Source organism: Taudactylus pleione, unplaced genomic scaffold, assembly GCF_031769625.1.
Source record: "Taudactylus pleione unplaced genomic scaffold, aTauple2 ptg000199l, whole genome shotgun sequence".
Lineage (NCBI taxonomy): Eukaryota > Metazoa > Chordata > Amphibia > Anura > Myobatrachidae > Taudactylus > Taudactylus pleione.
Window position 1 is genome coordinate 6,395,772 of NW_028284601.1, and position 27,657 is coordinate 6,423,428.

The following is a 27,657-nucleotide window of genomic DNA, read 5'->3' on the forward strand; positions in this document are numbered from 1 at the left end:
ATGGGCGAGTGGACCATCCTGGAGCGCCTGCTGGAGGCTGCAGTTCAGCAGCACTCCACCATGATAGGGAGGTAAGAAGATGGACTGTATCAGAGGGGTGGGCTGAGGCCCATGGGGATAAAACATGAAACAATAAATTCCAAGGAGACACAAGCATGCACACAGCTCACTATACAACCTGCAAGCAATGCTGATCCATGTCACCTGGCATACTCTGTGATAGGGGCCTACCATGCCCTAGATTACACTGAGGCAATGCAGTTGTCTTCACACTAGGGTAGATGGAAGATAGGTTGAGGAGTGGGTGTGGTGAGTGATGTGTGTGTAAGCATTTTGCATACAATCAGCTTAGAGAAGCATGGATGTAATATAATGATGTACCTATGTATATACAGTATCTTTATTTCTTTATGTGCCACAAAAATAAGAGGCAGTGTTGAATGTAAGGAGCAGACTCTGGAAATGAATTAGTTAAAAGCAATGTATGTGATCCACATATCCTACAGGGCTGCACTGACAATCAGAACCCTGCAAAATGTATTCTTCATAATGCACTTTTCAATGCCAAACCTGACGGGCACTTCCAGAGATAAATTGGCACCAGAATCACATCTGGTTATTAATCCTATAGAGCAGAAATACCTCTATGAATGTACTAGGTGTGTCTGCTATCAGTGTCACTATTTACTATATGCTGTGTGTGTTGCTAGGTTACTGTATAAGTGCTAGTGTAATAATGCAAACTTGTCAGTTCACGATATATGGACACTACACTGTATATTCATGTACACACTTTCATTGCTATCCCATAAAGATCACTTGTTCCCCGCAGTGTTTTCCATCTCCCCGCCTGAAATGTCACACTCAGTTTTTTGGGGGGCTGTTCTGTAACCCTGTATAGTCTTCCTGCCCTGATATACTGGATTTTTTTCAATTAACTGTTCTGCCTCTGATTCGAATATTTGCTTCCACAGGATAAACAAAGATGACACCATGTAATGCTGGGTACACATTTAGGTCGCCATCAGAGCGGCCGATTGGTAAGCTATACACACTTACCAATTGGCCGCTCGATATGTCTGGCCTGACATCACAACAGCCCGCCCAGTTATGATGTCAGCGTCGGCGGTCCCTGCAGCAAGTGTGCGGGCAGTCGGCGGGTGCACCGATACATCTGCAAGATATATCGTCATCAGCTGTGCTGCAGGGCCGACCTGATATATCTGTGAACCATATCGGGTGTACACACCCGCCGATGAACTTGCCATATATATTGTTAGAACAAGTGATATATATATCGCCAAGTGTGTACACACATTTAGGGCCTCAATAAAAAAAAATTTTTTAAACTCAGTGCATGGTAACTCTAGTTTTGATAATATTAGGTCTAGTATATGGCTGACTCACTGTACAAGGTGGTGTATACAATTCCTTCTGGTCAGATATGCAAAGTGGTGTCTTTTCCTCTCTGGTGATATGATAATGTGGTTACATTCTGGAATTGTTCCATTGTTACTATGCATAGTTTTTCTCTGCTGTGGCCAAGCACTGTCCTTCCTGGACTAATGTAATTGACTCTGGGCCTGATTCAGCATGGACCGCTATTGCGATAGCGTACGTAGATGGCCGATTGTTGCGTATGCACCGCAGTGCGTGAGTTCGCATTGTGATCACACTGCAAACACTCATGCAGATAAAAAGCCATCGCAGATGGAGGGACGGGACGGGACAGGACGTCAGAGTTTGGGGGTGGTGACGGGGGAGTGGTCGGAGAAATGCAAGCGTGTCTTTCCGTTGCATGAGCGTGCATAAATTAGCCACTGCGACGGCATACACAGCTTGAGTGCTGACTGCGTGCGACGAGGTTAGCAAATTCTGAGTAAGGTCAGACCTGTTGTAATTGTGCGTGAGAGGCCGATGTTACTCGATATTCCTGATGTCTACACAGGATTGCAAGATATTACTATGTGCGAAAGCGGTAATGGGCGGCTCTATGCTGACTTTGGACCCCGCAGTATTGGCTGTGCGATTGCAGTCATTAGCCTACTTTCGCAGCAGACCTACGTGCGTAATTGCAGCTGCGATCGCAATAGCGATCCGTAATGGATCAGGCCCTCTGTTTTTGCTTTCTGTCAGCCTGTACCTGCACCTCAGGGTCCCTTCTCCTTCCTCTTGTGTTTTCTCATTCTCAGCTCAGGCAACTGTGTTTATATTCTCCTTTTCTTTCTAGTCTTTCTTAATTCTCAGTTACTATGTTTTCAGTCCAATATACCTCAAGGCAGTGTTTGCCAAACTCCACCATTACAGTCCAGGTGTTAAGGCTATCCATGCTTGAGCACAGGTGACCTAATTAGTACCTCAGTCAATTTGATTTAACCATCTGGAGTCAAGCATGGATATCCTTCAAACCTGGACTGTAATGACGGCGTTTGGAAACTCTGGAGCTCATTCAGACTCGGACGCTAAGCTGCGCTCTCATGCAGCTAAAAGGGGCCGGGTGTGCAAATGCCGAGATCGCACTGTCTGGTGTTTGGACGCCATCTATGTCTTAGAGAGCGATGGCAGAGCAAAGGCATGCCAGTATAAAGGCGCCCACTTTTCTCTCTTAACACACGTCAACTCCAGGAAGTGTAGGAACAATCGGAACCATCGAGAGCCATCGGAGCTGCACGCAGCGCTTGAGATAGACCCTACCCCGCCGCAAGCACTGCGATCACTGCAGGCTGAAAAACAACCAAGTGACGTGTACAATGACACCTCCATGCTAATTATGCACACCCATAAAACCCAGTTTTGACGCCCAGACTCGCCTGCGTTTGCAGCACCACTCCCCCGTTCACAAGTACCTTCCCGTTACCACCCACAAACAGCGCTGTCACTGAAAATATAGTCCAGTCTGTGTACTACGAGCGCACGATTCCCGATCACACTGAGTGACGCACGCATGCGCATAGTGACGCATGCGCAAACGGACTACTATCGCCCAAAGCGTGCATCCGCGGCTTAGTTACATTAAATCATTCACATCAGTCTCTGCGCCATTGGAGCCAAAAAACACATTTTCTAACCAGTTTCCATTTTGCGCAGTTGAGTGAAAGTGCAAAAAGTCCTGAAAACCGCTATGGCGCATGCGTTCACCTGAGTTTATGCAGAGAAGCGCAAGACCATGGCTGTACCTCAGATGTGGCTGGTAGGGGGCCTGAAGTGAACGCAAAAAAGGGCGTCTCATGGGCGTGTTATGGGAGTGTCGCAGGCGGGTCGGTGAAAGTGGCCTCATTTCTCAGACACAGAGCCGCAGCCACAGAGGCCACGTTTAGCTGGAGTCCATACACTGCGTCTGCCATAGGCTAGTGCAATGGTCAATGGTGGAGGCGATGGTGGAGTGTTCATAACCACCGGAGGAGTTGCACTGCCCACGAGCATTGAAAGTGGGTGTCTTAGAGCTTGCACATTCGGCGCACACTAGGGGAAGGCTGAAACTATAACATATTACGGCCACTGCGACTCCATAAAACGCAACCGCAGCAGCAATAACGTCCACCTCTCCATTAGGCCCTAAGTTTCCCCAAATGGTGTACCAGAAAAGAGTCCAGGGCATGTTCACAACTCTGGTCCCCAAATTAGAAGGCAATGGCATCCGCTAAACCTTTTTATCACAATCCTCCAGCTCACCCTTGCTTTTTAATTGCAGCACTGCTTTTCAGGACATTATATTCACCCTCAAAACAGTCATGCAGGGCTGCAAGAACTTCACATAAATCTTACTTAAAACTGGGTCGGTCACCAACGTATACAGTGGAGGCAGCCATTTTGTGGACTGAACCAGTATGTAGCCAATCATGGCGCTATGTACCAATGACATCACCAAGGCCAGAGCCTGACTAATATTCATGTGTTCTGGCTCATATTCATGAAGTACTGGTTCTGCCCACAAAATGATATCCTCCATTGGCTGTAGGTAATATGTCCACTTTAACAGCAGTTAGCACAGAATTAATTTGAAGGCAAACAGCAGTAGCAACATATGGAGTGCAACCCTCAGTATGCCCCAAGCCTGCCATGACACAGCCCTCTAGAATCATAGCTTGAAAATACTATATGTTCATTAGCCGCAAGGTCTCTCTGCCATGTCCGCAGTTACCACACCAGCGGCACCACTGCAGAACTTTCTCATTTGAACATAAGAAGATTGCATATTAGAAAACATTTGTTCCCACTCTCATTGTTCCTTAATACGTGTACAGCTTATACTGTATAATGGTGTTTGTCACTGTATGGCGTTTATTCACCACATTCCACTGTAGATCTCTCAGCACTGTAAGTCTGACAATATAACTTTATTTCTTATTGCTGCATTTTATTCCCCAGTATTTGCATATTGCAGACCCCTAGAGCGATGAACATCATCTACAGCAGTGACAGGAGTAGCGTTATGCCATATTCCCTGGAAATGGGGAGGGGAGGAAGACGAGAGGTGCTGGCTTATACTAACAATAGCTTTTAGCTCATTAACACCTTCAAGGCGCACAGCACCTCTTCCAGGCGGTGCGAGAAGTCTCACCACGTGATGGCACCGTTACAAGAGGGCTGAGGGGGACCCAGTGGTATCTAAAGCTATTCCTGCTAATATTAACCCTTTTATAGAGACACGCCGAGCGGTTATCATTTTGCAGATTTTCAAAAATACCATAAATACAGTCATTACAGATTTTTCTATATTCCACCCTGTCATCGCTTTGTATTGATCAGGTGCTTTAAGTAATAAGAGATTAAAACATATTGGTGCAGGCAGACCAACATAAAACAGAGAAAACAAACAGGGATACTTGTTTAATGATGATCACATAATATCCTGTGTACAAGGCACTCGGTGTTCCAAATTCATTTTCAATAATTAAATTTCCTTCACCAATGGTTGCTGTGGTCCCTTCAATAAGTGATATGTTGCTCCAATGATATGTCACAAATAATAAAACGTAATAGTTTCCCATAGTCAGTCCACAGAGCTCCCTAACAGCGCAGGTTTCAAGGATTTCCGTGCTTGAGCACAGATGACTTAATTAGTACCTCATTCGTTTTGACTGAACTATCTGTGCTCAAAAATGGATATCCTTAAAACCTGAACTGTTAGGCTGCCTTGATGGCTGAGTTTGGGAACCACTACAGGAGGGTATTCTGTGGGATAACGTGATATATATTTGTGAATCAATTATACCCCTTTTACACCGGAGCTAAAACCCGGGTTATTGCAGGGTTAACCCGGGTAGCTGTTGGTGTAAAACGGGAGAGGGTTGGATTGCCGGGTCGACCCGGCAATCCAACCCAGGTAACTAGCAGGGTTTAACACGGAAGTAACCCGTGAAACCCTGCAGTGTGAACGGCACGCTCCGGGTCATGATGACCTGGAGCGCGCCGCCTGCCAGCCGATTGGTCCGGCTTCAGTGGCGCTTGGAGATGTTGTCATCTCCAAGCGTCCACTTCAATGCCGGAAAAGCTAGTTATATGTGCACCCGACTCCGGTGTGAACGGGGTCGATTCGGGAATATCCTGGGTCGGCGCCGGCTAAAAACCCTGTTCCAACTCCGGGTCAGACCCGAAATTTAGGTGTAAAAGGGGTATTACTCACCTGGGGGCTGATGCAGAATTGAGCATCCATCCATTTGAGAAGCATATTTATTGTGAATTAGCAATGTACATGTCCTGGGAACAAGCGCAAGCAAGCACGGGGCGATAAGAGTGGTACGCATGTCGATCACCACTACGCTTACAATCATAGAGGCTGTACTGGGTTGTAGTGGGGTGCTATTATGCAGGCTAATCTCAGTTGGGCGTGTTCACGCAAATGTGTGTGATACAAAACTGGATTTAAGAGACAATGAGCCCGATTCAGAGGTATACGGGGCGTTCCTGGGCTGCGACAGGAAGGTGTCTTAGGGCACGCACAGAGATGGTCCGTCTCTTCTGCGTGTTATGGTAGTGGTGTGGGAGTGAGTGGTTGTGTACACAGGCACTCAAATGCTCACATATGAGGCCATAATTGGACAGAGAACCTGCCTCTGCCATAGGACTGGTGCAAGTTTCAATGATGTGTGCAATTTTGGCATCTAAGGACCAGAGTTGCCGACTTGTAGCTCCCTCCTTCCGGGAGGGAGCTGTCGGGCATCCTCAGCAGGGGGGCATGTCCTATCAGAAGGGGGCGTGACACGGACTGTGTCTAGTCAATGGGGGCGGGGCATGGGCGTGACAACGCGATTGCGTCATCGCGGCCCCGCCCCCCTCTTCACAATGCCAAGATAAATGGCAGTGTGAAGCAGGGGGCGGGGACATGATGACGCGAACCGCGTCATCGGGCCCCCCGCTGACGGGAATAATACTGTATTCGCGGGGGGGAGCGGCGGCGAGCCAGATGGATCGCCGGGGACCGGGAGACTTACCTACCTTTCCGGGGGGGCCGGGAGCGGCACCCGATTTTCGGGAGGCTCCCGACCAAATAGGGAGGGTAGGTAAGTATGCTAAGGACGCACCAATCAGCATTACAGTATGTACGGACGCTGAAAGTGGGCATCTCAGTTGGACGCACGGAAGAACACCAGGGAAGGACTTTGTAGCGGCATTTGCATAAAGCAGCAGACCGCCAATAGACGCTGCTGTGGTCTTCTGCGTCCTCCTCTGAAATAGCCCCTATACCCGTGTCTGCAGACATATCTGTTGCACATAGTAGCACTGATGCTGATGATGCCCCAAGATGCAGCTGGATCTGGAATTGCATGTAACTGGGCACATGGGGAATATGCACATTTTTTATGTGCACAATTCTTTGAGCTAAAAAATGCCCAATTTACTTCCAGCTCTGCATAAGGCCCCTGGTTTTTGGTGAGTAATGTGCTCTTTCAGAATGGTGACATTTCATATGTCCCTAATGATGCCCTGGGGGGGGGGGGTACTAAGAAAGAAGAGCAGAACAAAAGCATAGTGTGGGCTTGTGACGACGGCTATTGTAAATAATCAAAATAATTACACTCGCCTAGGAAGGGATTTGTAATCGCCTCTTGACTGTAATAAACTTGTGTGTCCAGTAAGAAGTAGTAAATAGTATTTATTCTATAATAAATTTATATATGCAGCAGAGTGTGTTGTAAAAAGTGACAATACTTAAGAAGAATTGCACTCAATGGTACGTTTTAAGATCACTTATATCTGCAATATATCCTGATATTGTTCCGATGCTGCAGAGGATGCACTATAACAGTCTACAACAAAATACTCCGCCACTGAGGAATACGGTACTGGAAGAGGTAGCTTACACTTTTCTTGGAGATTAGTAATCACTGGGCATCCTACAACTCAAGATAAACTGGCACATACCCATGACGGGCTCACCAAAAAAAAAAGGTACCTGACATGCCCCATTGAGTTGCCTGATGCAAGTAATTTTAAGTCTTAACCTGCATACACACGTAAAGATTTTCTGTCCAACCATCCAACTAGTTAATTGGTTGGAATGAAAATCTGATAACGTATGAAAGCAAATGACAATCAGCAATTTGCTCCCAAACGCCGGAAAATGGACAAAAACTGTTGTTTGAACAAATTGTTTAGATCAAACATTTAACAAACCTGTCTGGCGACCATTTTCATCTGTTTTCTGGCATTTAGGAGCAAATTGCTGATCATCATTTACTCCCATATGTTACCAGATTTTTATTCCAACCAATCAACTAGTTGGATGGTTGGACAGAAAATCTTTAAGTGTGTATGCAGCTTTAGAACTTTTTAGACTAAAATATTTCTGTTCAAGCTGTAACTTCTAAGTTCTTAAGTTTCTAAGCCCTACCGTAGAGTTTATTTGCTTAAGTCACAGGGTCTCAAACTCGGTCCTCGGGACCCCAAACAGTGCATGTTTTCCAGGTCTCCTCACAGAATCACAAGTGAAATAATTAGCTCCACCAGTGGAACTTTTATAATGTGTCAGTGAGTAATGAATACACCTGTGCAACTGCTAGGTGACCTGGAAAACATGAACTGTGCGGGGTCCTGCGGACCGAGTTTCAGAACCTCTGCCTTAAGTCTTTCCCTTAATGATGAGCAGTAATTGGACAATTTTAACTGATCAGTTTGATGCACCAATTGCACCTTCACTCAAATTCCAATTTGATTGGATTGTACTTGATTATGAAAGTCCACCATTTTTGGATAAGGGCAAGTCCTCACAGCATAGGTGGGTGCCCCAGGCCACCAACCCATATTTTGGAATTATAAGTAATTCCTAGTAGAGACGAGTGTTTCGGTTTTGACTCGGTTCTTTTCTCCATATGCGCAAGTTCGGATTTATCTGATTGGCTATCTAAAACACGTGAGAGCCGGATAGCCAATATGATGCCGTTTTTGATATCCGAGTTAAACCGAACCACTCATCTCTAATTCCTAGTGAAAATACTTCACTAGACCATTCTCCTGTATCGGCAATGGAAAGTGCAGCTTTTCCTACCACTCACCCTCCCCTCCACACCCCAACCCATAGCCTAAATCCTAGCAGCTGCCTTTGTTCAATGACCTTCATGTATTGGTGCAATAATCTGCATTGTGCTATTTATGTCTTTGCATGTCAAAAAAAAAGGAAATAGAAATTTCTAAAGGAGCCTGGAGCATTTATACTACTATAATAAGAATGTTGTGTCTGTCTGTTTGTTCCAAGTTGTCACAAAAACTACTGAACCGATTTTCATGAAAGCTGCATAATTTTGTACTGGAAACTCCTAGAACTAACCTGCACTTTGTTTCATCTCCATCCGTCAAGTTAAAGTAAAGCAATAACATAAACAAAATACATTGACATCATTAATGCAAGAGATAGGTGTGACACCATGCACACGGCTGGTAGGCGATGGGGGAGAGGTGCTTTGGGTACACATTCACATGAATAGGAGGCTACATAGCAGTCTGTGCACAGGGCACACAGTGACATTGGTGTGAGTGGTGGGTGAATAGGACAGGCTACATAGCAGTCTGTGCACAGGGCACACAGTGACATTGGTGTGAGTGGTGGGTGAATAGGATAGGCTACATAGCAGTCTGTGCACAGGGCACACAGTGACATTGGTGTGAGTGGTGGGTGAATAGGACAGGCTACATAGCAGTCTGTGCACAGGGCACACAGTGACATTGGTGTGAGTGGTGGGTGAATAGGACAGGCTACATAGCAGTCTGTGCACAGGGCACACAGTGACATTGGTGTGAGTGGTGGGTGAATAGGATAGGCTACATAGCAGTCTGTGCACAGGGCACACAGTGACATTGGTGTGAGTGGTGGGTGAATAGGATAGGCTACATAGCAGTCTGTGCACAGGGCACACAGTGACATTGGTGTGAGTGGTGGGTGAATAGGACAGGCTACATAGCAGTCTGTGCACAGGGCACACAGTGACATTGGTGTGAGTGGTGGGTGAATAGGATAGGCTACATAGCAGTCTGTGCACAGGGCACACAGTGACATTGGTGTGAGTGGTGGGTGAATAGGACAGGTTACATAGCAGTTTGTGCACAGGGCACACAGTGACATTGGTGTGAGTGGTGGGTGAATAGGACAGGCTACATAGCAGTCTGTGCACAGGGCACACAGTGACAGTGGTGTGAGTGGTGGGTGAATAGGAGAGGTTACATAGCAGTCTGTGCACAGGGCACACAGTGACATTGGTGTGAGTGGTGGGTGAAGGGGCTGATACCACCAGTCTGCTGGTCACGTGGGCCACTCCCACGACAGGGCCCCTATGCAAAGCAACACAACTAGAACACCTCAACTAAAAAAATGTTGGCAGAAGTGATTTCATCTTGGGCAAAGCTGCCAGCTACAGCTAGTTATGTCATATATTTATGTAATATATGTATTGCCACAGTAACTAGCAAACCCTTGTATGCTGATGAAAAAAGTTATCAGTTGGCAGTCAACTGTTAATACATAAAGAACTGACAATTGTTCACGAAACAAAATTAAAGCTCTGATACAGTGGTTCGCAGGGGATGCACTCAGGAAGCCGACGGTCGAAATGCAGACCGCCGGCTTCCCGACTGTCAAATCCCGGCAAGGTACTAATGACAGGCATCAAAATCCTGACGCCTGTCATTAGACCCATGCTGGGAGCCCGAAGCCCGGCATACCGTACGAACAGCCGCAGGGGGGAAGGGTTAGGTTTCAGGGCTCCCGGGGGGACTTAGGGCTAGGCAACCCAAGGAAGGGTTAGGTTTAGGCTAGGGGAAGGGGGGATTAGGCACCCCGGGGGCTGGTAAGGATTAGGTACCCCCCCCGCCGGGAGATTTAGGTTTAGGCTGCGGGGAGGGGGGGATTAGGTTTAGGCACTTAGAGGGGGGTTAGGGTTAGGCACTAGGGAAGGAGGTTAGGGTTAGGGGGGGGGAGTAGGGTTAGTAAATACTTACCTTTGGAGCTGTCGGGAACTTCACTGCCGCCGGTCTTCCGGCATCGGGATATGAGCCAACGGACCTATGTATTTCATACCGATCCCGTTCGTAGGGCTATAGCCAGGCTATCTACAATAGGGAGCTATTGGTTTGCATAGTCACATGCCTCTTTTTCTCGACTACCTACAATCTGGCTATGCTCCAAGATAGGCCCAATCACTTTGTACCCTTCCCTTTCAAAAGGTAGAGAGCTTAATAATGTGCATATTGGCCGGCAGCCCGCGCCCACCAAACTCCTGCAACTCGCACAGGCAAGTTTCATTTTAAAACACTACCTAAATCTTGCTCCCAAGGCAATTTTACACCTCCAAGGAAATGGAGGTGTAAAATATTCCCTATTTAAATTGACCCCCTCTTTATCCAGCAGAGAGCAGTGGAAAAGTTGGTACAATCTATGGCCCTGATTCAGAGCCGGACGCTCTGACAGAGCGCTCGTTCTGAATCAGGGCCGGGCTATTTTTTTTTATAACGGCCTCCTGGCCACTCGCATAGCTGTGGGTGACCACCCACAGCTATAGCGAGCGGCCAGGAAGATGGTCGCGATGGTCAAGACCATTGCGACCATCGGCTTGCGACGAGACCCTTGTGGTAGGGTCTCGTTGCCGCAAGCCACAGAGAGATTTTGGCTCTAACAGAGCCGAAATCTCTCCCACTGACATCACTCGTGATATCAGTGGGGCCGGCCCCAAATGGAGGCGTTCACATGGGAACGCCTCCGTTTGGGCAGCCACTCCCCCGGCCCGCCCACCAAAGAGGGCGTGCTGTCACTCAACATCGACAGCACGCCCCCTTTGGCACGAGACCCGGAGCAACGGATTGCCCGTTGCTATCCGGGTTTCGCGCATGCGCACGACGGAGCCGGCTCAGCGCTTGCGACCGGGTCTGAATCAGGCCCAATGTTGCCTAATAACTCCATTCAGTTTATGGTGGTAGGTTCTGGACCACTCAGACTTAGGGGCCTATTCACTATAACTTAAAATTCTCTGGAGGTAATTAGGTTTAGAACTGGCATGGAGTTCTACCTAATTACCGGAGTAATTCATCATTCGTCCTCTCCATAACTATCTATTCCGAAGAGCTGTAATTTTTGCAATGACAGCTTTTCAGGAAATAGATAGTTTTCCTTATCTACACTAACTTACCGCAGCTGGAATCCATGCTGCGCATGCGCTGTTACATTCGTAAAACCAGCGCATGCGCAGCACTGCCTGCAGCTGCGGTAATTTTGTGTGTGTCCCCCAACCCCCCTCCGCTCACCTCCCCCCTGTCCCGCACTTACCTGCCCGCTGCAGCTGCCTCCGGTTCCGGTGGCTGCTCAGACACTGTGTTCTCCCGACAAAACACTGTACAGTTTAGAAAAAAAAAAACTTTTTTTTTTTTCTAAACTTTATTGTGTTGTGCTGGGAGAACACAGTGTACAGTGTCTGAGCAGCCACCGGAGCCAGAGGACGGACCAGAGCGCCGGAGGAAGACGCTGGGGGACCTGTCCACACTGACGCAGGTAAGTGTCACCTGCTATTCGCCACCTCACAGCAGCGGATAGTAACTCCATCAAATTCCGAAAATACATAATTTTTGGAATTTGATGAATAGCATAATTTCCATATCCCCATACTAATGTACTAATGTATGGGGAGTGTGGAAATTAACGTATGGGGACTTAACCAGGAGATAACAGTGATATCACCTGTGTTGTGATACTTCATGAATACTAAAATAACTTTATTTAAGGAAAATGTCCTTAAAAATGTTATTTTAGTGTTGATGAATAGGCCCCTTAAACTCCAAAAGTTAGTGAAGTTCTAGTTTGCAGAGAGGAAAACACTCTGCTCTGCTGCACCTTTGTGATATGGTTTGTAGAAGGCGGGCACATCTCACCAGGGCATTGTGCCTTTGGTGCCACTGTGTGCGTGAGTACACCACCAGAGCCTTGTGGTACAGTTTGGCACATGTGTGACCGGCTTTTCCATCTGCTCCTGGCTGCGCACAGAGCACAGACAGGAAGCGACCATTGCTCTCTGCATGACAGGACCGCAATCCTCCCCTGATATTCTAGCTATTTTATTATGTACGAGACACATGAAAACCCCATCTGCCGTTCACATTCTACACTTTAGATTGTGAGCCAGCAGCAGCGTTCCTCAGACACTGTTACTGCATGATCATTCCCAATTCAATCAGCCCAAGGGACACCACTTACAAAAAATAAACCCAAAATCATGTATCACTTGAAAATAGTACACATCATCAGACCTTGTTTGATCTATATATAAAACCATATTACATGATAGCTGTCAGCCTTCTCAAAGCGCTTTAAATCTTTGCTGGATAAATCTGCACTGTAATATGATGTAAATGATGTCACTGTTCGGCAGAACTCCAATATATCTAGTAAATTAATCCTCTTCAAATTACCAGGGTGATTTAATTAAAAGGAACTCTCTGCTAGAGGATACAATTCTATGTCTCATTTCAGTTTCTCTTTATGGGGCCTATTAATCAACACTAAAATAACGGTTTTAAGGATAATTTCCTTAATTACCGTTTTTTTAATATTCATTAACACACTTAACACAGTCCGACTGCGTTATTTTCCACACTCCCCATACATTAGTACATTAGTATGGGGATGCAGAAATTATGCTATTCATCAAATTCTGAAAATTATGTATTTTTGGAATTTGATGATGTTACTATATGTCACTCTGAGGTGGCGTACAGCGGGTTATACTTACCTGCTCTCAGCTGGGCAGGTCCTCCTCAGGCTCCCTCCGTCGCTCCCTGGTCCCTCCTCCGGCTCCAGCTGCTGCTCTGACACAGACTGTGTTCTCCCGGCAGAACACAGTAAAGTTTAAAAAAAATCTTCAGCCCGCCCCCTCTGTCTGGCCGTATTGTCCGCTGCAGACCGGATGGGAGGTCGGGGTCCGCGGCTGCAGCCTGTGACAGGTGGCCAGGTAGGTGGGGTAGGGGGGCGGAAGGAGGGGGGGTGGACGGACACAGAATTACCGCAGCTGTAATCAGTGCTGCGCATGCGCTGCTTTTGTGAACGTAACAGCGCATGTGCAGCACTGATTACAGCTGCGGTAAGTTAGTGTAGAGAGGGATAAGTATCTATATCCTGAAAAGCTGTCATCGCAAAAATTACAGCATTTAGGAATAGATAGTTATGGAGAGGAGGAATGATGAATTCCTCCGGTAATTAGGTAGAACTCCATGCGAGTTCTAAACCTAATTACCTCCATCTATTCTTTAGTAATGATGAATAGGCCCCTATGTTTCAAATTTATGTCGTATCAGGTAAAGGCTCAGATTTATCAACGTGTGATATTCTAGTTATCACTCCTTAATAATGTTAAATGGTGCTCCAACCAATCAGCTCCTAACTGTCATTTTTCAAACACATGACAGGAGGTGATTGGTTGGAGCACCATTTAAGATTAGTAATGAGTGATAACAAGAATATCACACGTTGATAAATCTGGGCCTTAAGAGGGGCATCCACTACACGATTTTAGCAGACGATTGAACGATAACGACGTCGTTATCGTTCAATCGTTTAAAAATCGTTTAGAAATCGTGCAGTGTTTGGTCATTAGCGATCAACGATGCGCGCTCCCGCTGGTCGTTTGATCGTCTCGTCAGTCGACTGAACATGCAGGTCAATTTCACTGATCTATTAAAGATAGTTTGCAAATCGTTCAGACTGAAAGATAAAATTTCAAGGGAAAAAATCAAGGGAAAATCATTTAGAGATTGGACAGGGAGTAGATCGTCTAGTGGATGTGCCCCTTAAGGGTCCTATTTATCAATTATTGCTGAATCGGCTCTTTAAGTATAATCTCTTATAGCTGTTATTTGCAGGGCTAAAGGCCCCCATACATCAGAGATTGATTGCAGCAATCGTGCAATTTGCAATCGATTGTGGCAATTCTGAAATCTGCAATCGATTGAAAAAGGGAAAGATTTCAATCTCTGATGTATGGGGGCCTTTAGAGATGACTGTTAAGAGCAATTTATCTTTAAACTCAGGTCTATACGAGTCTGTCCCGGGGAAGAGTCTACAATAAAATCACTTTACTTCTATCCCGACCTATTCACTGAGATGAGATGGTTAGAGCACATCTCCGATTGTTAGATGACTGCGCATGCCAGGGATGTGTACTGCGCACGTGCAGCCCTCCATCTGGCAGTGCCTTCCAGCCGCAGCCTAATTGACAGGCGTTTGGGTGGCAGCATTCCTGGAAACGGGGCGCGTTGTCCCTGTTTTTCAGGAAGAACGAGGCCAGGGTCTGCGTCAGTGGATGCAGATTTCATGGCCTCGCAAGTCAGGCTGCGGGTAAGCTTCATCTATCTCAGCCTGGCTAAAGGGGCAACCATCACAGGCTGCGACCCCGGTCACAGCGCTGGAATGGCTGATGCAGCCAGGAGGTGTCTGTTTCCTATAGGCACCTCTTGCATTTTAGATGAACGGAACTGTACAGCTGCTTGGGTGCAGTACTGCAATTCAGTGCATCGCTTAATCACAGAAAGCAATTACAGCAGGGAAGTAGGGAATGAGGGAGGTTAGCAGCGTGCCTGCCAGTGATCCGGAGGTCCAACTCTGGCTGGGTTTACTTTTAATAATAGGCAGGATCTGCTGACACCATCTTTTCGTAGCCTGTTAAATTGCCCCATTTTGCTGGTCCATAGACAACCATGGGGATGGCTGAGTGATTCGATTTTCCACTGAATGCAGGAAATATCTCCAAAATCTCTTGCATTACAGTACTGTTAAATAGCATTGATAAAGAATATTGCTAGATTAAGGTCTTAGATGCTTTGATAATGAGGCCGTCTAGTTTCTGTTCCCAACACTCATTCCTGCATCCCAATGCAAAACCCCCCTGAAAGCTTGTTAAAGTGAGTGACGCCCCCGTGACGTGTTAGCAAGTGTGACAATCTGGGGACCGGTGTGCTTCTTGGACCAGAGGTTTTGAAAATACAGGACTTAGGAGTCCCAGGTGGGTTCATGTACAAGTTCTGAAAGGTATGTTCCTGAACCGAGTGTGAGAGGATTAGCCGCGGAGAGTTGGGAGTGGGCTTCATAGAAAGTACAGAGTAGAACTAGGCCCTAAGGGACACCACTGAGTAGCGAGACCTGTTTGCTATCATTGTGAAATGGAAGAGACAGGGTGGCAGACCTCTCACAAAGGAGTTCCTGCTCTTGTGCCAAATGTTGCAATGAGTTCAATAAGTAACTATACGATTTGCTGGCATTTACATTTCTAAAGATGTAAATGAACCTAACTGGTTTATATCTATCAAAGAGTGAGACAGTGTAAAGCCAAATATTACATCAATAGGTATCTGTACAGGACTGCGCTTGTTACAGCTGCAAGACATAAGCATTATCTAGCCGTTTCCTGTGTCACCCGTAAGGGAATGAAATATGAGAGACTAGAACGCAGGTGACAAACCCAAAGGTAGGTGCTGCGGTGACAGGCGCCTAAGGGATCCGGTCTAAAGATCTACAGTAAAAAGGTAGACAATGTCTAGATAGACAACAGATGTTAAACAGTCAATAGGTCGACAGGGACAAAAGGTCGACATGTAAAAAGGTCGACAGATACAAATGGTCAACAGGGTCAAAAGGTCGACATGAAAAAGGTAGACACAAAAATGGTCAACACATTTTTTTTTTTTTAGAGTTAGAGTTAGGGTTAGGCACTTACCAGGGGGTTAGGGTTAGCCACTTACCCCACTGGTTAGGGTTAGGCACTTTCCCTGACGGTTAGGGTTAGGCACCAGGAGGGAGGGTTAGGGTTAGGCACTTACCGGAGGGTTAGGCACTAGAAGGGACGGTTAGGGTCAGGCACTTACCCCGATGGTTAGGGTTAGGCACCAGAAGGGATGGTTAAGCACCAAGGGAAGGGTTAGGCACTTATAGGAGGGTCAGGCACTTACCCCGACGGTTAGGGTTAGGCACCAGAAGGGAGGGTTAGGGTTAGGCACTTACAGGAGGGTTAGGCACTAGAAGGGACGGTTAATGTCAGCACTTACCCCGACGGTTAGGGTTAGGCACCAGAAGGGAGGGTTAGGGTTAGGCACTTACAGGAGGGTTAGGCACTAGAAGGGACGATTAATGTCAGCACTTACCCCGACGGTTAGGGTTAGGCACCAAGGGGAGGGTTAGGGTGAAGATCAGGGTTAGAACAAAAAAACATGTGTCGACCATTTTTTGGCTACCTTTTTCATGACGACCTTTTGACCCTGTCGACCATTTGTATCTGTCGACTTTCTTGCATGTCGACCTTTAGTATATCGACCTTTTGTCCCTGTTGACCTATTGACTGTCTAACATCTGGTGTCTATCTAGACATTGTCTACCTTTTTACTGTAGATCTTTCTATCCTGCGCAGGGCAGCCATGCCATCCTAAACCACACCTATATCTCCCGTCTACCAGGCTCTCTTCCTGCATCTCTCACTCTATCTGCCCCTCTCTCATATTCACCTTGTCCTGTGCCCCATATTGCCCTAATGTACCCACCATGTCCCTATCTGTTGTCATTCTCCCTTATGCTTTGCACTTCCATCTATCCCTTGTTTGCCCTATATATCTTTCCCCTGTATCCCAATCTCTAGCTGGCCTAACCCTTAATCTCTCACCCCTGCTCACCTTGCTCTGTGCCCCCATATTACCCTCACTGATCCATAGCTCCTAATACTGTCACTTTTTTTTGGCATATTACACAACTACACATAGTATGGTAGATAATCCAAAGAGGGTGAACACGATGGTTGGTTAATTAGGTAGATTAGTGGAATTGTCAAGGTTATGGCAACTACAGCTAAATATACACTTGGGTCTCAAATTTTAAGAGTATTAATGTCACAAAAATAACAACTGCTGGGGAGTAACGGGATCTAGAAGTCGCTGTTTCAGATGACATTAAACTAGTCAAATAATGCAGCAAAACAATGGGGAAGGCCAGTGAGAGATGGTATTGCACTTACACCTACCCTATGCTACGTGCATGAGATCCGTCTGAATTTGGCATCCAGTATACCTGCGTACCAATCAGAATAGTACTCTGGCTACAAAACTATGACACGCCCCCAAAACACCCACAAAAAGATCATCCTGTGTGCGTTTGCATTGCTGAGATGCTGACGACTCGTGCGCACATTCACAAAGATCACTAGATGTGCCGGCACTTCTAGTTGCGTGCGACTATTGCATATCTCTCTGATATAAATAAATTAAGAGTGTGGATAGAAGGGAAGCTAAAATGGCGCAGTCACTCTATATCACACAACTTGACATCTAAGGGTGGGTACACATTAGGCAATACGTCGTCCGATCCCAAGGATTCCAGCGACATATCGTACACATCGCCTGATGTGTACCCATGATTGCGCTGCCACCCACCGACATTGGGGTGCACAGCAGAGATGACGATCCGGTATCCAACGGCATGCTCCTGGTCTGCAGCCAATGAACTACATATCGCGCGACCACGCGCTATTTCGTTCTGTGAGGACGGTAGTTACATCGGTCTTCCCGTCTGTCACGTTCCAGGATCGTCTGATGTGTGCCCAGCCTTAGACTAAAGGACCTCAGTGGTTTTAACAATGGACAGGAGGAACTATTTCTACACAGGTAGAGAAGTATTAGAACATGAGGACACAAACTAATGCTGGGGGGAGGAGTGTAGCAGGCTTGGGGGAGACTGAGCTAGAATCACTGTACAGAAAACGTTTGTAGGTATATTGAACAAGAGTTGCTAAAAGTGAAAATAGGTAAGCATCAAAGTAGGGTCTTTAGCAGTGGTCAGGGAACAGGGGTAAATTACCCCGTATGGGGTAAAAATGAAATTCCTGGGGGTAACGGACAGACAGCGGGGATGCATATGAATCATTCTATAATATAGAATGATTCATATGCATGCCCGGCTGTGCTGCAGGGAGGCTCTAAGCCGGACGCCCGCTGAGATGTTATTACCAGCGGGCGCCCGGCTCCTTCCCTGCAGCACCGCGTTAGCCGGAGGCTGGAGTTCTCTTCTGAACTCCAGCTTCCGGCTCTCTCCATGTGCACTATGGGAGAGGCTTTATGACGTCTCTCCGATAGTTCCAAGGAGCAGCTGGGCGGACAGGACGGCGGCGGATGCAGGAGCGGGGATTAAGATAAGTGTTTTTTGTTTTTTTGTACAAGCGGCACTACAGGGGCATTATATGGGGGCACTGCTACAGGGGCATTATATGGGTGCACTACTATATGATTTCCTTCCTTTCAACTCAAGGGGGTAACGTCGGCGTATTTAAATATATTTTGGGGTAAAAGGTAAAAAAGTTCCCTGACCCCTGTTATAAAGGATAACAATAGGCAGACTAGAAGGGCTGCGTGACTATGGCTTGTTAAATTCTGTTTTCCATTTTAGCACAAACGAGACATGACACGAGAACATTTCTTTAATATCTGGAAATCTGATCAACCTGACACCACAGATGTGCTGGCTCTAACAACATCTGCACAGGACATGCTGCTCATCCATTAAACAACACCATACCCAGCACATCTATTCACATCAGCTCTGAGTCTCTCCAAATAAACAGATCGCACATTTACTCTGTAGCGTTTTATACTGTACAAGTCATCAATAGTGGATCAAAAGCCGTTTCCTGTTAAATGTGTGTTATTATTTAAACAAAGTTTGTTTTGCTTGAGACAGTCCTGATGTTTACCACAGGGGCAATAAATGATGTTGAAATTCGTATATATTTGCAATACATTACTGTTTTTCAGGATTCCAACAAGTGCAATGGCATTTGTATGTTCATTTACCTTTTATTAACAGTTACGTGTTTAGTGCACACGTTACTCTTTCTCGAGAATATTTCAGTCATTCACATCAGTCCCTGCCCGATTCAGACCCAATCGCTAGGGAGCATTCGCATGCAGACTGCCGATGTTTGCATTGTGCGCATGCATACGCATCGCAGTGTGCGAACCAGTCTGAGCAATCGGGAAGCGTTCGCTCGCTACGCATAGACAGCCCGGCAGAATGAGTGACAGGAGAAACCGTTTGTGGGTGGTAACAGGGGATGGTCGATGAAAACGGGGGAGTTGTGGTGCGAACGCAGGCGTGCCGAGCGTCTTAACGCCGTTTCAGAGGCGTGCATAATTAAGACGCAGCGTCATAGTACACGTCACTTGGCTGATTTTTACACTGAAGTGCTCGCTGTGCTTGCGGTAGGGTATGGTCAACTACAAGTGCTGTGTATGCATCTGATGGTACTTGATGTACCGATGGTTGCATACACTTTCTAGAGATGACGTGCGCAAGTGGGCGCCTTAAGACAGGCTGGTGGGTGTCTGCATACACAGCGCGATCGCACGCCAAGACATAGTGGGCAGGCTTCTACCTTGCCGTGCGATCACCTGCCTTGCTGTGGGCTTGCCGGATTTGCATACGCTGGCTGCGTGCGAACGCATCTAGCGAGCGGGTCTGAATCGAGCCCTATATTCCCTACCACATGTACACACACACACTTGAAGGTAATTTTTTTGTCAGAAGCCAAGTAAGCTACCAGTAGGTTCTCAGGTAGTGGGCGGTAACCGGAGTACCCGGAGGAAACCCACGCAAACACTGGGAGAACATACAAACTCCACACAGACAGGGCCCTGGTTGGAATCTAACCCATGATCCCATTGCTGTGAGTCAGCAATGGCTAACCACTGGCTAACCACTGGTGTTCCTTTTTAATATCTTGTCTTCCTAGGACACCAGGGAGCTGAGAGTTTAGCCTTTAGTTGGCCACTCTTATACAGACTCTGGGCCTGATTCAGAGCCAGACGCTCTGACAGAGCGCTCGCTTTGAATCAGGGCCGGCCTTCTTGTTTTTTACAATGGCCTCCTGGCCGCTCGCAGCATGCCCCCTTTGGTACGAGACACGGAGCAACAGAGTGCCCGTCGCTATCCGGGTCTCGCGCATGCGCACAATGGAGCCGGCTCCGTCGTGCGCATGCGCACTGGCCTACCATCGACCCGGTTGCGAGCGCACAGCAGACCGCCCGTACACACACAGTGGCAGCCACGAGGAGGGGGGCGGGACATGCCCCCCCCACGCACCGGGACACGCCCCCTGGTCGCCGAGACCTGTGGGCGGGCACAGATGTTGTGTGTACATCATCTGTAGATCACTCGATATATCTGTATAGTGTGTACCCACCTTAACACTATCCATAGGACAAGTCTCCCTCACTCATCACCTGCAGGTCTGGTTTGGGTTTTTTTTAAACGGCAGCAGAAGGATTTGTAATAAAAACTATCCCCAGCCACTATATCCCCAGCCACTATATCTACTGCTTGAACATACTGATACTTTCTTACTTGATTTACATATGACAGTGTGGTTTTATGCAGAGGATTTCTTTATCTGATTACAAAGTGACTTTATAGTACATCACGCTCTGTAAATTGAAACATGATGGTGCATAATGATGATACATTGCTTTTAAATGATGTCTTCTGTTATGCAAATTCAACATTTTGTTTCCTTTCATTTCCATATCTTATGATAGGAGTAGATGTTACAGCGTTATCTGGTCCATGCTTCTCTGTAAAGCTGGCCATATTATATACATACATACACATACACACCGGTTTGGATGGCCAAATTGGTCCCAAAATAATCAACAATCCTGAATAACATTTGATAAGGATCAATTACATGTCCATTAGGGCTGCCTATAAATCCAATCTTCAGACGCGCGTGGTACAGTCACACCACTGATTCTGCCTAGTTTGGTAATCCGTGTTTGTGGCCAAAGGCGTCACAGAACCAGCTGCTCAATTCTTTTGCAAAGCAACTGGTTCTGCCAATGTAGGGACAACATAATCCCTATAGATTTTAATCTCATAAAAGTAGAGCCCTCTACCCTTTCACTTCTGCACCTAATTATGCTAACTGCACACTTGTATTGTGTATGTGAATATATATACTGTCTGTATGTTATTCCCCTGTACAGCCTTACAGAGCCCTTGTAGCGTCTCAGAAATAAAGTATAATAAGAGTAATGTAAGAGGGGGATCAGATAAGGTCATACATGCCTTTTGTTTCTCCCTGAATTACCACACAAAGGGGTTGATGTAACATGCCGCTATAACGCTTCCCGCTTCGCCTATTTACCGAGGCGAAGCAGGAAGCACTACCGATGAGATGTATAAACATCTCATCGGCCGGAAAGGGGGAGAGTTAACTCCCCCCACTGGCGCTACCCGCTAGTGACCACACTGCATCAGCCTAGTGCTGAAGCACTGTGTGTCAGTCCCGGCCGGCACTACTGAGCACCTGCGGGATCTCGCAAGTATCGCGAGATCCCCGCGCGCAGCCTGAAGCCAGCAGCCGCCGCAGCAGGGATAGCGTTGTCCCTGCTGTGGGAATAGGGCAGTGCCAGGCTGTAGCTGTCGATAGCGACAGCGGGCCAAACGGTCAAGTGATTTGACCGTTCATACATTGCTCAGGTTTACAGCGCTGCTATCTTGTAGATAGCAGCGCCGATAATGACATAACGTGCGCTGATACTGCTTCTGAGCTTCATACATCTCCCCAAAAGGTAATATACCAAGAAAAAGATGCTCAGAACTATACTTATTATTTGGAATTCGTCCTCCCTGTGTATACAATTAAAAATATTTAATTTAATTATTTTCTATTATTATATTAATGGTGGAGGGGTGCACCCAGGAATAAAAATAGATATGCAAAAAAAGAGAAAAAAAGTATTCCTATATCGGGGCACTCACTGAATAAATTTAATTTTATAATATCCCTACAAATACTAACAACAATTCATTAGCACTGATAATTCTAAAATATAACCTTTAATATATCCTTAAAATAAATGAGCGAAATATTTTTATTTTTATTTTAATATATAGTAAACATACTATTAAAATTGTTATCACACTATATCTGTATACCAGGGACATATGTTTTATAATTTGTTGCATGCACAATATGCAAATGATAAATATATCAAAAGTATTATAAAAAGTCTCACACACGCTGTTGATCTTTATTACTTATATTACTTATATTTAATCCTAATAGTGTTTGTGCAGATATTATTAGTCCATCAACTACAATACGTCTAGTATTTGTTCATGCACATCTGCCAATGGTTGTGTATATATTAATATATATATTATATATATGATATATGATATAGATCATAGTATATAGTACGCCATCATTATGGTTTTACTATTTGATCAATACAATAATAAACATATTGGGTAACATCAGTAATTTATTGTGAATTGATATTTATCATTTGCATATTGTGCATGCAACAAATTATAAAACATAGGTCCCTGGTATACAGATACCCGAGAGTTATTTATAACATGACGATGTTATGAACTAATGAAAGAAATTACATCCGAACAGTGTGATAACAATTTTAATAGTATGTTACTATATATTAAAATAAAAATATTTCGCTCATTTATTTTAAGGATATATTAAAGGTTATATTTTAGAATTATCAGTGCTAATGAATTGTTGTTAGTATTTGTAGGGATATTATAAAATTCTATTTATTCAGTGAGTGCCCCGATATAGGAATACTTTCTTTCTCTTTTTTTTGCATATCTCCCCAAAAGGGCCTAATTCAGAGGTGCACGCAGTGGCGATGTTGGTCAGAGGTGCACGCAGTGGCGATGTCAGTCAGAGGTGCACGCAGTGGCGATGTTGGTCAGAGGTGCACGCAGTGGCGATGTTGGTCAGAGGTGCACGCAGTGGCGATGTCGGTCAGAGGTGCACACAGTGGCGATGTTGGTCAGAGGTGCACGCAGTGGCGATGTTGGTCAGAGGTGCATGCAGTGGCGATGTCAGTCAGAGGTGCACGCAGTGGCGATGTTGGTCAGAAGTGCACGCAGTGGCGATGTTGGTCAGAGGTGCACGCAGTGGCGATGTCGGACAGAGGTGCACGCAGTGGCGATGTCGGTCAGAGGTGCACGCAGTGGTGATGTCGGTCAGAGGTGCACGCAGTGGCGAAGTCGGTCAGAGGTGCACGCAGTGGCGATGTCGGTCAGAGGTGCACGCAGTGGCGATGTCGGTCAGAAGTGCATGCAGTAGCGATGTCAGAGGTGCACGCAGTGGCGATGTCGGTCGGAGATGCACGCAGTGGCGATGTTGGTCAGAGGTGCATGTAGTGGCGATGTTGGTCAGAGGTGCACGCAGTGGCGATGTCGGTCGGAGATGCACGCAGTGGCGATGTTGGTCAGAGGTGCATGCAGTGGCGATGTTGGTCAGAGGTGCACACAGTGGCGATGTTGGTCAGAGGTGCACACAGTGGCGATGTTGGTCAGAGGTGCACGCAGTGGCGATGTTGGTCAGAGGTGCACACAGTGGCGATGTTGGTCAGAGGTGCACGCAGTGGCGATGTTGGTCAGAGGTGCACGCAGTGGCGATGTTGGTCAGAGGTGCACACAGTGGCGATGTTGGTCAGAGGTGCACGCAGTGGCGATGTCGGTCAGAGGTGCACGCAGTGGCTATGTATTTAAAAAATAAAGTTTATATATTAGATCACAGGTTTTCAAACTCGGTCCTCAGGACCCCCAACAGTGCATGTTTTCCAGGTTCCATGTTTCCTCACAGAATCACAAGTGAAATAATTATCTACACATGTGGATCTTTAAAAATGTGTCAGCGAGTAATGAATACACCTGTGCACCTGCGAGGTAACCTGCAAAACGTGAACTGTGTGGGGTCCTGAGGACCGAGTTTGACAACCGCTGTATTAGATCATTTTTTTCTGGGTAAAACAAGTAGATTTGAGCATTAAGGTAAAGTTATGTTCAAAAATAATTGATTAGAAAAACAACACTTTATTTTTTCATGACAACTGCTGCCTAGGGGGCAGTGTTACTATCTGAGGGTGTAACGTTGTTTTAAATAGAGTACAGCCCCATATTTTACATAAGGTATATCCCGTGTTTTTGTGTAAAAGTCCAGTAATGCATTTGACTGTACATCATCGAGATGGAATGGTATACCGACGGCTCATTAGCCGCCGGTTCAAATACCGCCTCCGGAAGCCCGAAAGCAGGAGATCCCGACGCGACTAGATAAGTATACTAACTCTCCCCTGCCCCCCCCTAACCCTAACCCACCCTAGAGTGGAGGAGGGTCCACAGTCGAGGAGGGGAGCACGGCGTCTGGTCCACTGCACCATAGCCGTTTCTCCCCCTCCCTCTGCACACCCAGCCGAAGGGACGCGCCGGAGGTTGCCTGGTGACCCCGGGCCAGCTCCGTCACGCGTTCCCACGCCTATACACGGGATTGGCACCACACCTCCATACACTCTAGCAGCCCACCGTACTACTTACCCCGGGAACACCATCATCATCAGCACCTGTTGCAACCCAGCAGCATTCAGCTGCAGTTAAAGTGCGGGACACCGCACCAACACATACACCTCCACGTTACTTATCACTCCTGTCTACAAGCTCCAGGGTCTCCGGTCCTCGCTTCCATCATTAACTCAGACTTTGAACTTGACATTTTTGATTTTTGGATTTTCCTATTTGTGCATTTTTCCTTTTACTCTCATTTTTTCCAAACTTTCCATATTCCACAGGTGTGGATACTTTGCAATATTGAGTAATAAATCAATGCTGAGTTTCTGGACCTTGACTGCAATTGGCCAATTTATTCTTGACATCACTCTCATGAATATTTGAACACAGCAGTGCTTATACTTTCAGCAACAATATACGTGTTATAATCCCAATATCCTATTGGACTTCTCATTTAATTGATTTATTATTTTCTACTCAGTGTATGTATACCATTCTATGTTATTGTGTAGCATTGCTTAATTCAGTAAAGTCTTTATTATACTGTAGCTTGACTTCATAATTTACATACACGCCCATACTTGCCGATATTCCTACACCGGTATTTGCCACATATCATTGTGATAAGGGTTTAGAGCGCATTTAATCTGTTTTTATAGATAATTTATTTATTTATATTGATCACACAGTGCGTTGTCAGTATAAAGTGGTGCGTCCCCGTGGCCCTGAGTGTTGAGCAACAGGCTCAGGGTCCCATATTGGCGACACACTTTGGCGGTCAGGCTGCTCACCGTACGTGCCGGGCAGCCATGTCTCCTGCCATGACAGATGCCTGTTAGTGCTGTCTGATAATGAATGTATACCTTTCATCTGTAATTTTTCAACATGCTCATTTATAATCCAAACAATTTAACTGAATTATTATCATCATCAAACTTGGTCTAAAGCCACATGCACCAATATAGTGCCTCTTGTTTAACATTGTGTAGACAGCTGTGTGTGGACAGTTCTACTGGTCACTAAGTATTAATGTCTACCTAGAGCCATAAGCTTGTTGGGGGAAGTAAATTTAGCACATGAATAATGAATGAAGCCTCACGTTTGTGATAGAAGACTCACTGTCTGCTTCTATTCCTGGCAGGATTCTGCTGACTGTGGTGGTCATTTTTCGAATCTTAATTGTGGCGATTGTTGGGGAGACAGTCTACGAGGATGAGCAGACCATGTTCATGTGCAACACCCTTCAACCTGGCTGTAACCAGGCCTGCTACGACCGAGCGTTTCCAATCTCCCACATTCGGTACTGGGTCTTCCAGATCATCCTCGTCTGCACACCAAGTCTCTGCTTCATTACGTACTCCGTCCACCAGTCCGCCAAGCAGAGAGACCGGAGGTACTCCTTCCTCTACCCGCTGCTAGAGAAGGAACTACCTCGTGAGAACCGGAGGATGAAAAACATCAATGGAATCTTGATGCAGAACCCCGACCTCTCCTCCAAAGATGAGCCAGACTGCTTGGAGGTAAAAGAGATTCCCAGCACACCTAAGAAAGCAGCAAAGAGCCCCAAGGTGAAACGCCAAGAGGGGATCTCACGCTTTTACATAATTCAGGTATTCTTTAGGAATGCTTTGGAGATTGGCTTCCTTGCAGGACAGTACTTCCTCTATGGCTTCAGTGTGCCACCCATCTTTGAGTGTGACCGCTATCCTTGTGTGAAGGAGGTAGAGTGCTACGTGTCTCGGCCAACCGAGAAGACAGTCTTCCTGGTTTTCATGTTTGCCGTAAGTGGCATCTGTGTCCTTCTAAACTTAGCAGAGCTGAACCACCTTGGGTGGAGGAAAATCAAGACAGCCATGAGGGGAGTTCAGGCTCGCAGGAAGTCTGTGTGCGAAGTGCGTAAAAAGGAGCCATCTACTCTGGCTCAAGTGCCAACGTTGGGGAGGACACAGTCCAGTGAGTCCGCTTATGTTTGACCCCCCCCCCGGGTGTGGTCATGCCAACGGTTTAGAGTTCTCTTCTATACCATAGATAATGTAATCAGAGCATTATGAATCATGGCTGAGTATGGCTTCTGTCTTCCAACCACCATTGGAGACCTTTGAAACTTTACTTGCAGCCCACCAATAATCATGGCTGCTAATTTGTAATAAGATAAGCAGAATCTGGCTTGCAGTTGGGGAGCATGGGGTGGGGCATAAGAGTTTGGGGTGGGAACCGAAAATATGGACAGTTTATTTTTTAAGACAACTTTGGGCCTGTAAAGTGAAGAGATATGCTCAGTACTATTATATTCTGTAACTTATCTTTTTATTATGCCAGCTGCAGAATTGGCTACTGACGGAGAAGGGTATTCTTGGATTACTATACCAGGTTGTGTATATATTCAAAATCTGCACTAACACTTAAGAAGCCATAATGACAGGCAGGGAGGACAAAAATACTATTAATAGGGGTACATTAGAGAGGAGTTTCAAAACCTCTCATGACTGTTAAATACCTCTCACCTCTCATCCATTGCAAGCTCCCTCCTATAAAATCTTCATCCCCAACTCATCTGCTCCTGAAACAGAATTGCCAATTACAAAGCCTTGTAAGGAGTCTGGATTTTCTTCTTTATTTAAACACATATCACATAGAGGGGCACAGCAATATCCTTAACATCTAGCAGGCAGGACTAAGGAACACTGAAACATTAGTAGGCAGGTAGTTGGAAAAATCCAGCAGGCAGGACGAAGGAATAACTGAAACATCCAGCAGGCAGGGCGTATGAACACTGAAACATCCAGATGCCATTACACAGGAACACTGAAACATCCAGCAAGCAGAACACTAAAACA

At 46.2% G+C, this 27,657-nt stretch overlaps 1 protein-coding gene across 1 annotated transcript; it reads left to right on the forward strand.

The window, feature by feature from the left end:
* On the forward strand, nucleotides 1–26,793 carry LOC148518741 (gap junction delta-2 protein-like). Its single transcript, XM_088477180.1, has 2 exons — nucleotides 1–71; nucleotides 25,962–26,793. The coding sequence occupies exons 1-2, from the start codon at nucleotides 1–3 to the stop codon at nucleotides 26,791–26,793; spliced, it is 903 nt and encodes a 300-aa protein (XP_088333306.1).
* The last annotated feature ends 864 nt before the right edge of the window (nucleotides 26,794–27,657 follow it).